The following is a 10,626-nucleotide window of genomic DNA, read 5'->3' as shown; positions in this document are numbered from 1 at the left end:
TCAATTGTTTCTTTTGCATATGTCGCCCTAAGTACGCTGGGTTTGCCCAGACGTGGATCCCGTGCTCACTGGATTCAAGCTATCCAGGCTGATGAAAGGTGATGCCCTGAAACCGGTCCCAGGATGCTTGTTTCCGGTCCAGGAAGGACCTGGCTGGGCAGTTTGAGCCGGGCTGTTCACACAAGGAACAGGGTCAAGACTGATTTGGATATGACTGGGTCCAAACTAGGGTGGTGTGGTGAGCAAAAGAATGATGGATTGAACCCAGATCCATGTGACTGGGAGTGAAGTTTTGGATTGTCCAGCATTCCGCCCATCAATTGTTTCTTCTGCTCTTGATGTTTCCTGGCAGGGGTCTATCTTTGCTGCTAGCTTGGCCAGCCTCAAGCCATCTTCTGGTGATGACTGTAGGTGGCTGACTGGCCCTGCCTTGCCGTAAAAGTCTCCTAAATAAATGATTTAAGTACTTCTACAGAGAGTCCTATACAAACTGCCTCAAAGCACTTTTGAGTGGAAAAGTTGGCGCACGGAGGAATCAGAAAATGATTTGTTTAAGGCTGTTTCCTCAACTTTGTCTCCTAGAGATGCTGTGTAAATCGAGCTCAGCACAGTGTGCTAAAGCGCTCGTTGTAGAGGTCAGGGGGTAAACCGCAGGTCACAGATTTTAAACCAGAAATACCAAGCCAACCTTTCATCCTTGTGAGGTTGATAATACGAGTACGTTGAGTTGCAAAAACACGCTGTTATTTGGCCACATAATTGCATCTCGGGACGGATAAATTGCCGTTTTTCAAATGTAGAATATTAATGTTTAGGCTATTTTGAATATCTGGCATGGATTTAGAATTCTCGGATCTACTTTCTTTAGTTTCGTGAGAACTACTGGTAGTAAGGAGAGAGTGAATGGATGGCCTATTTGTAGAGAGTGACAGGTACCCAACTAGGGTGCTAACAAGGCAGACATTAAGTCTAAGAAACAGGGGCATAATTAACCCCCACTCTAGCAGCTTGAGTTGTGTGGGGGTTGGGTGTGTGTACAGAGTTGGATTGGGATAAAAAAATAGGCCCAAGCACCCTAAAAAAATGTGGCACACATTTGTGGATTGCACTTTTTCACAAAACACTGCTCGCATGTTTTAAGTATTATTGGAGGGGGCGGGTCTCTAAAAGAGGCATGTCTTCTTAACTTTGCTGAGATAAAAAAAATGCAAATGTTACCAGGACTCTTTGTGCACGGATTAGTTCACAGTTGAACCTGACTACAAGTGAGGTACCTCTACTCAGGCCTGTCCCGGCTCAATCTGCGTACATTAACAGGCGGCCCAGCAAGAGACTGGGAATGACACCTTCACCCTGTTGGCAAAAGAGAGGTAATCGAGGCACATCACCTCGAGCTGCACCTGATATACCGGCCCTTCGCCCATTGCCCGGGTGCCCGCCTTACCAATCTGACCCTGTGTGTGTATGTCAATGGGCAATTCTGTACAACATGAAAGATTTAAGTTGTGATTTGTGGCTCCTTCAAGTTTGATTGGAAAGAGGGTGGAAAAATGAATAGATGGATGCAAGAAAAGAGGATACAGTGAGGATGGATGGGTGGATTATGCACAGATGGGGACGAGTAGGAGGAGAATGAAGTAATGGTTGAGGAGATGGATGGAGGGACAGATGAAAAGAAGGATGGATGGTAGATGGGTGGAGAAAGGATCACCGGAGAGAAATATAAATGGGCAGAAAGAAAAGAGAGTAACAATGGTAAGAAATAGGAGAGGTAAGATGGTTGGATGAATGGACTGCAAGAAGGAAGGATGGATGATGGAAAAAGGAAAGAAGGAAAAAGACAAGGATGAAGAGGAGGATAGAAACAAATGAAAATGGAGAAAAGGAAGGATGAGTAGATGGAAAAACAAAGATGGGTAAATGAATAGATGGATGAGTAGTTGGATGATGCAAAAACATAAGCATGGAAAAATGGAAGGAAAGCAAGATAAAAAAAAGACAGAAAGAAAGATGGAGAGAAGGAAGGAAATAAATTTAATAATTTCCCTCATTGGGGACAGTTCACTCAGAGCTATTTGGAACATGGTTCTTCCTTGCTTAAACATATGCAAATCAGAACAACCATGTCTTGAGGAAAAATTGCATAGTTTTGCCCATGCCTTAGCACAAAATAGTTGGGTTTTCACGCTTTTCCTTCTTTCTTACAGGTGTCCATCGGAAGGAAGCATGGACATCCCGAGCCCAGAGTATAACCACTATTTAGTGTCCAGGGCAATCTACTCGGAGCCCATCTTCCAGGGTGAAAATGAGAAGAAAGTGCGAGTGTCGAAGACTCTTCGCGAAAGAGTGCAGAAAAGTTGCAGGTTATTGATTCTTTTCCTTAGCGGTGGGAGTAGAGCCCGTCTGTGTGCACAGAAGTTACTCTATAGCACTTCAGGTGGAAGGAAGGCCAACAGGGAAACCAGTTCTTTAGCCGCTTATGTCTCACAAGACTTGTGCTACAAGCTGTTGCCTGTCCATGTGGTGCTTCACCACATAATGTGCTTTTTTGTGTGGGTGTAGTTGAGGAAAGAGGTTGTGTACCAATTTTGGTTATTTTATTTCTGATGCAGATTCTATCTGACCAGTTACAAATGGTCATTATTGGATTCAGATGCTAATTTAGGGATTTCTACACATCTAATAACAAAATTTTTCCCAGGAGCTAAAACGTATGTTCTGTGGTGCGACCAAGGGCCGCATTGATGCCAGGAGGTTAAGGGCTCACGGAGGGGTGTAAGGTGGAATTAGGGAAAAGCAGCATGTGCATTGTGTGGGCAGTGAGTCGCTGAGTTATTTTGAGATTTCCATTCTGTATTGCCCTCTAAATTAAGCCTCCTGTCTCCAGAAGACTAATAGATACGAAAATACTGTGTTATGTTGTATCTTAGTCATTATCCATCCATCGCCCTCTGGTTAACCTTTCCCTGCTTACTATCATTACCTTTAGCAAGTCAAGCGTGCAAAGGAAATAACTTGATTAATGAACTAGAGTGAAATGGAATCTTAGACCTCACAATCTCTGCTAAGCTTGCCAGCCATAGGGTGGTCTTCCCCCAAATGTTTTGGATACTCCCGTTCTGTTTTCTTAAATTCGTTTTTGTTCACTTCAGGACTCTGCACTTTACCACTTCTAACCAGTGATAAAGTGCTTAAGCTTATTCCTTAAAACATGGTAAATTAGCCTATATCTGATTGGCGCAATTACATTTACTAATAACTCACAAGTAAAGTGGTACAACATGTACCCAGGGCCTGTAAATTGAATGCTACTGTGGACCTGCAGGACTTCTTTTGTGACTCACTTAAGTTGACTTTTATAACATGTCTCAGGCCCGCCATTGCAGCTTGGGTGCAGTTTTAAACTGTCAATTCGACCTGGCAAATCCAACTGCCAGGTTTAAAGCTCTCTTTTTAATACACATAAGTAATCCCTAAGGTAGGTCCTAAACAGCCCACAGGACAGGGTGCAGTGTATTTAAAAAGTGGGATATGTACTTTTAAGTTTTACTTTTCCTGGTAGTGAAAAACTCCCAGATTCATTTTTCACCACTGTGAGGCTTACCTCTTCCATAGGATAACGTTGGGTTACCTCATTACATTTAATAAGTGATAAAGTTTGTTTGTGAACAAGTATAAATCTCAAGTTTGGTCAATAAAGAATTGTAATGTAAAATCTGCTTTGATGGTAAAGTTGGATTTTCAGTCACAATTCTTAAAATGACACTTTTAGAAACTTGGCATTTCCTTGTGCTAACCATTTGGTGCCTGCAGCCTATGTCCTGTGTCACATGACTATGATTAGAGTTGCAGTTGGCCTAGTGTGCTCCTCTCTGACAGTGAGAACAAGGGTAATTAGGTGTTGGCAGGATAGGCAATCCTGCCAGGATGGGAGAGACAGAGATGTTCCCTGCACCACTTACATTTCAAAGAAGCTGCCTCAGCACACTCACACAGAACTTCACATCAGTCTTTTGTCACCCCAGACTCCTTGGAGGTTGGCACAGAGGAAGTAAATTCAACAACCAACAGTGGAGAGGAAACGCTAGATGCGTGTTCCACTTCAAAGCTGGCACCAGGTTCAGATATAAAAATAGGACCCTAGACCGACACTCAGAAGGTCTGCCTTGTACTTCAGGGGACTGCCCTGCTGCAACCAAAGGACCACCCTGCTACTTAAGGACTGGCTCGCTGCTTAGACCCAGCATTACCAAAGAGGCTCCTAGGGCTAATTGGCTGGCCTCCAGTTCTGAGCTACAGGGACACAAAAAGCTCCAACAACTGAACCCTGCACCAAGACTCTGCCTGAAGTGAGTCCTACCTTCCAGGTGGTACCAACCCAGTCCTGGCCCCTTGAAAGTGATGCTAAAGGTCCTAAACAGCCGAAACCCAAATCATGGGACTTAAACAATTTTCAGACAAAAAAGTGTGCTGAGAAACAAGCGGAGACCAGGACATACCACCTCACTGCATCACTTGTCGGTCTGACTTTGTGGTAGCTCCCACTATGGTCTTTTCCACAGCATTAGCTTCTCCTCACGGAGGGGTATTCAGCCTCTGGAGCCCTCATTGGCTACAACCTGTTGCTTCCTCCTGCTGGAAATTTTCAACTTTCAAAAAAGTCAGAATGTTAAAACCTTCGCTGCGACTTTGTCCAGTAGCTCCCCGATGACAATCCCTTCTCCTTGGACACACCTCCTGCTGCCTTGCTCTGCTGAACTTTACCTTCTCCGGCATTTTTCATAGAAATTTCTTCTAATTCCAAAGGTAAGCTGGTACGAGGCCCAATCAACCCCATGTTTCCGAACCGAGCTCCTTGGCGGTCGGCCATACCTTTTGGCTTTGACCCGGTCTTCCATAACTAGATGCCCACGGTTGACACTTTTAATCTTTTAGACAGTAGTTTTTATTAAAACATTTAAAAATTATGACTCCGATCCTACTAATTGGATTATTTTCCTTTTGGTGTCAAGTAATTTATTACATTTTTCTCTATTTGTTTACATTTGTATGGGACTTTTCTTGGTTTTGGTTTTCACTTTATTACTGTTTGTGCGCTACATAAATACTTTACACATTGCCTCTAAGTTAAGTCTCACTGCTTTTGTGCCAAGCTACCAGAGGGTTAATCACAGGTCAAATTAGTAACTTTTTGTGGTTCACCCGGACAGAGACTGCGGTTGTTGCTTGAGGAGGGCTCACACCTGCCTCAACCAAACCTCAATTTCCTGCAATCTCCTTAAGCATTTAGTCTAGTATATGTAAACATTAGGAGGGTTTATAAACAGGTTATGCTTAGGTACCAAGTGTTATATAAAATGTCTTGCCAAAGACCACCAAAGAAGATGTGCGATTCACTAAAGAGGGTAAACACAAATACCCAACCTCCTCTGCTAGACATGGGACAGTGGGAAAGTTTTAGCCATGACATTGTGATATTTGACATTTAATTCTGGCTTTACCACTTTGCCAACATATGCTGGTAGTGAACTGGTTGTTGTGTAATGAGCAAGATGGAAACTTTGGAGCTAGAAGTCATATTTTTTTATCAACCTGGGCCTCCTCCTATGACAAATTGTATGCTATTGGGTCATCACTTTCTGAAAATATTTCTCTGCTACCTTTTTTTTAAGAGATAGGAAAAATTAAATCAATCTACACACTGGTAGTAAGTATGTTATAAGAAAACAGGGCTGTAACCCAACAATGATTTGATTTTACCCACAGGGGATGGAAAATGGTGTAGTGAGAATGTTATGAATCTTGAATCGAGGGGCCCTGTACTGTGGTGTTGGTACTCCTATTTGCCAAATTGCTTGGTGATAGTCAAATCATATCCTTATGCTATGCCTTTGTCCGCTTAATTGCCATTTTGTGATAGAGGTGGAGGAGCCACAGAAGGCGCCACCCAGATGCCCGGCTCTGGCTCAGCTCGAGGTTATCTTGGACCCTTGAGCCCAAAACAAGCTGAACCTCAATGTGGCTTCTGTCAGCCACCCACAATGTAACCTCATGCGCCAAGAATTACAGACAAATCATTAACTTTTAGTAAAAGGAGAGAGGAAAGTGATACCAATCTAGTGGTAAATTGCACATTATGAAACCAGAAAACCTGAGATAAAGCATGGCTTCTCCACTTGACAAAATTGGGTTGTTCTGGGCAACACTTTGCACATTGAAATACATGAGTTAAGGATACGAGCCGATCTTCTCTTGTATTTGATTTAATAAAAAAGAATGTTTTTAATATAATAAATCCGTAGGCCACACAGAGGGTGCACATGACAAAAGACTTCCCTGTTAGCTCGCTAATGGCATTTTTGTCAGGGTGGGGGGAAGTATGAATGTTTTAAGTCCATGCATGAAAACTATCACTTTTAATATATATCTCTTTATGCAGAGATGTACTCTGATTTATAAGGGTGAAACGCTTATGCATGTTAATAAAATACACTTTCTTTTAAATGTTCAGAAACGTTATCATATTTTATGTGCTTGTTTGCACAATGTCCTTAAAATTAAGTTGTTTCAAAATTAAGATGTTCTTAAAGATATGTGGTGCAGGACACCTTCTTTGTTTCTTTTCCTCTACTTTAGTTAATTTGCAAATAAATGCTTGGAAGTTTAGCAGCTTTCTGAATGTTAGTGCCCAGTGAATTAAACAGCAGCCCGGTGCTCTTGTTTACCATGTAATTGACGAAAGGATCTCAAGCCACCCCCTACCGTACATTCAGTATCCCTAACTTATTGCTTTTTCCTTCAAGACATCCTATTGTTATAAGGATATGAGGAACCGGTGGCAAAGAATCCTACCCTGGATATTGGATGCTGCTTCCTATTCGAAGGACTGGACATGAAGAGAGGGGCAGAGGAGGCATTCTATAGAAGGGCAGTATTGTGAGAGACAAGTTCACTAAGAAGGAACAAGCAATGTATCATAGAGGAACACAATAACAAAAAATAACATAGTAGAACTGTAGGAGCAGTGCTTTACATGGGGAAGCACGATCGAGAACTGAGTACCTGCACTTTGTGAAGTTTTTGCATGAACAGTGCGCTGTCAGCGAAATCTATTGTTAACAAAAAACAAAAAAAGCTTAAAACTGGCTTAGAGACCGGCCATTATTTCTTTGTACGCATGGGCAGTGCGTATGCAACTCTTTATGCATTTAGACTATGACATTTGTTCTTTCCTTGAATAGTCGAGTTTAGTTGGTATCGGTAACAGGTGCCACATTCAGACTTCTCTCCTTGCAAAGCTGAATTTAGGTGCAAGCACATAGGGCTTGCTATCATGCTTCTCGGAGCAATGCCAAAGGCCTTGCTGATCTGCCTCGAAGAGCTAGCCAGGAGGATTTACTGTTTTGCTTCTTGGAGTTTCCCAGAGGCCTAGCTGATGTGGCGCTAGGAGCTAGTCCTGAGACCTTGCTTCTCTTCCTTTAGGAGCTAGTTGAAACACATTGCTGCCCTGTCACTAGGGACTATTCTAGAGGTCCTGCTGACCTGCCAGGAGGTAGCCCAGAGGCCTTGCTGACCTGCCTCTAGGAGCTTGCAGAGAGGCCTTGCTTACCTGCCTCTAGGAGCTAGGCTAGACCTTACGTATCTACCAATAGGAGGTAGCCCAGTGGCGTTGCTGACCTGCCTCCAAGAGCTAGCAGAGAGGCTTTGCAGACCTGCCTCTAGGAGCTAGCCTAGAGACTTTGCAGCTCTCGTTTAGGAGGTAGTCAAGAGGCCTTGCTGACCTGCCTCTAGGAGCTACCAGAGAGGCTTTGCAGACCTACCTCTAGGAGCTAGCCTAGAGACCTTGCTGCTTTACCTTTAGGAGGTAACTCAGAGGCGTTGCTGACCTACCTCTAGGAGCTAGCTGAGAGGCTATGCAGACCTGTCTCTAGGAGATAGCAGAGAGGCTTTGCTGACCTGCTTCTAGGAGCTAGCCTAGAGACCTTGCGGATCTACCTTTAGGAGGTAACCCAGAGGCTTTGCTGACCTGCCTCTAGGGGCTATCCTAGAGACCTTGTGGATCTACCTTTAGGAGGTAGCCCAAAGGCATTGCTGACCTGCCTCTAGGAGCTACCAGAGAGGGCTTGCAGATCGGCCTCTAGGAACTAATCTAGAGACCTTGTTGATGTACCTTTAGTAACTAGCTGAAAGGCCTTAATATCCTGCCTCTTGGGGTAGTTCCAGAGTCCTTGCCCCCCTGCCTGTCGGAGTAAATTCAAATACCCACTGGGTTCATCTAGCGTCCACCACAGAGGCCAAGTCATTCTACCTCTGTGGTGAAAGATTTTCCCTAGATTCCCCGGTGCTGTCTGACTAGAAGCTACCCTAAACACTGAAGTTGACCACACAAGAATACGATGAATATCAGATATTGAAGCATTCCTTTTCAACAGCGGTTAGAAGCGGATTGCTTTGTTACTCATTGATAATAGTTCAAATGCGAGGGAACTGGTGAATATATCGGTAGTGCAGAGCAGACGCTGAAGACCGAGCAGGGCTGGTTCTTGCAGGCACCTGGAAGATGTTCCAGGCTGACCCCTGGCAGAGGGCAGTCACGCGTGGCACACAAACAAGGCACGCGGGGCTTCCCAGCAGCCCTATACCTCCTCCCTAGCCTTTGAAGGCTGAGCATGGAAGTCAAAGGCCTGCTGTTAAGACTACTGAATCCCTAACGCCCATTGGCTTTCAGTAGCAAACACTTTCTGGACTTGTGCAAAAAAAGTGTGCAAAAGACTCCGCGTACCTTCTCTCTCCATGGGTATTTTGCTGGGCTAAAGATTGCTAGACCACGTTTTTTTTATTTACAAAACAACGGCATGTTGCTTTCTGGGACCTGTGCTTTTGTTTTTAATTTTGCAAGTATGAGCTCGTAAATCCCAGCATCGAATGTTAAATTGGTAAAATAAAAAAACAACATAAAGACTGGGAAAAGGTGTTCCAGATTGCATGGGGTAATCTGGCAGCCTTGTGTCACCTCATCCAGTTCTGAAAGCAGCCCTGAGAGCTGAATCTTCTATAGGCACACACATGATTTATTGTTGGGAAGGAATAATGCTCTTAGGAACGGAGACGACCTTGACTTTTTGGAGAATTCCTTTTCAGAACTGTCTGTACAGTTTATGGACTTTAGCTCACAAAGTTAGAAAATTGTGCTGTAAGATTGATAGTTTGACCCCAGTTTCGAAAATAATATTATATGGATGGGACCCACCAGGCCCATCGAGAAACTAAGGTTTATCTACTACGGTGTGAGTCTTATTAACATATTTTGTAGGTTTCATATGAGCTCCAACTCAGCCCTTCTCAAGCTGCCAACAAAGCAATGTCTGAAGCTCTGGTATTATAATACAGTCAAACCATGGGATATTTTTTCCGTTTTCAAAAGGATGCTAAGACTTGACATGTTTCTGCCCTATATAATCTATTTTTAAAAAGGTTTGGAAACAGTACATCAGTATTTACAGACTCCGTTTTTCAGGCAAGGAAAACAGCTTTACTATCGTGTGCCACCCTTTGTACATCAGCAGGGGTTTCCCTAGCTGTATCAGTGGCCTCTAATGTATCTGTCCATCGAAGTCACCTGGTAGCAGAAATGACATCATATCCTCTTTGTCCCCAGTGACACCACCTGAAATGACATAACACAGCCTTTTTACCCCTGATGACTCGCCTTTTCTGTTTTTTAAAAATATGTTTTTTTGCAAACTCAGGGCTGCAGCATGCCAGCGAGAGTGACTGGGAAAAGACACAAACAGCCAGCTGCTGGAAACAGCAGAAACCAAAGGCGGACTAGCCTCTAAATATCAGTCCTCAGACTGGTTAATTCACCGGGTTTACAAAGGACATCCTAGAGTGCGACAACTTCGGTTCAGTGGGGGCAACTCGAAGCTCCTCCTGATGTTTCCCCAGTGACCCCCCCTTGTCTTCCCTCCTGGTGTGTTCAGTGACCTGACCTGGTGTGGGCTCGATGGCCCCCTAGCAGCTCTGCCTACGGTGAACAGTGCGAGGGTCTCACAGTGCCTGTCGGTGTTCAGAATGCATGCCCATCCAATCCTTGTCCCCTTTGCAGAGCACACTGTGGTGAGGTGCAATTGAAACTGTGATTATATTTAAACATGTGTGAAGGAGGAACAAAGTCGTTGAAATATTGACACGGTAAAAGGAAAAGAAAAGTACAGGTGAATGGGTGAGTTGTGTTGGTGGGATGGTAAAGAGAAGGAGATGCGAGGAATCATGTCTATAAGAAGAGAGTGAAAAGAGGGTGCGGAGTGGCACTTGCTGTAAAACCGGAAACCAGATAACCTGGGATCAATACCGGCTTCCCTTCTTGTCCAAAGTGTGGGAGCCTAGGCAGGGCCGGACTGGCCGTAGCTGGCATCGGGCCTTTGCCCAGGAGGCTGGAAGGGTGGGGCCCGGCTTTGGAGCAGTGGGAGCTGGTTTTGCAGTGATTCTGCAATATGGTCCCTAGTAACAAAAACAGCAGTGCTGGGGGTCAGTTTTATTAAGCAGCAGTCCTTCACACTTACCCCCCTCAACCCCCCATTGGTGGGGGCCAGTCCGACAAAATTGTCAGGGGTGCTTTGGGTT

General features: G+C 44.3%; 1 protein-coding gene across 1 annotated transcript in view; it reads left to right on the top strand.

The window, feature by feature from the left end:
- The first annotated feature begins 2,209 nt into the window (after positions 1-2,209).
- SLC26A4 (solute carrier family 26 member 4) overlaps positions 2,210-10,626 on the top strand; it is a 169,310-nt gene continuing 160,893 nt past the window's right edge. Inside the window, exon 1 of the mRNA XM_078680191.1 lies at positions 2,210-2,363. Coding sequence (XP_078536317.1) covers positions 2,227-2,363 — 137 coding nt within the window. The 5' untranslated portion in view covers positions 2,210-2,226. The remainder of the gene's footprint in view (positions 2,364-10,626) is intronic.

The sequence above is a fragment of the Lissotriton helveticus genome, chromosome 1_1, assembly GCF_964261635.1.
Source record: "Lissotriton helveticus chromosome 1_1, aLisHel1.1, whole genome shotgun sequence".
Taxonomy (NCBI): domain Eukaryota; kingdom Metazoa; phylum Chordata; class Amphibia; order Caudata; family Salamandridae; genus Lissotriton; species Lissotriton helveticus.
The sequence above is the reverse complement of the archived record's forward strand: the minus strand, read 5'-3'. Positions and strand labels throughout refer to the sequence as shown.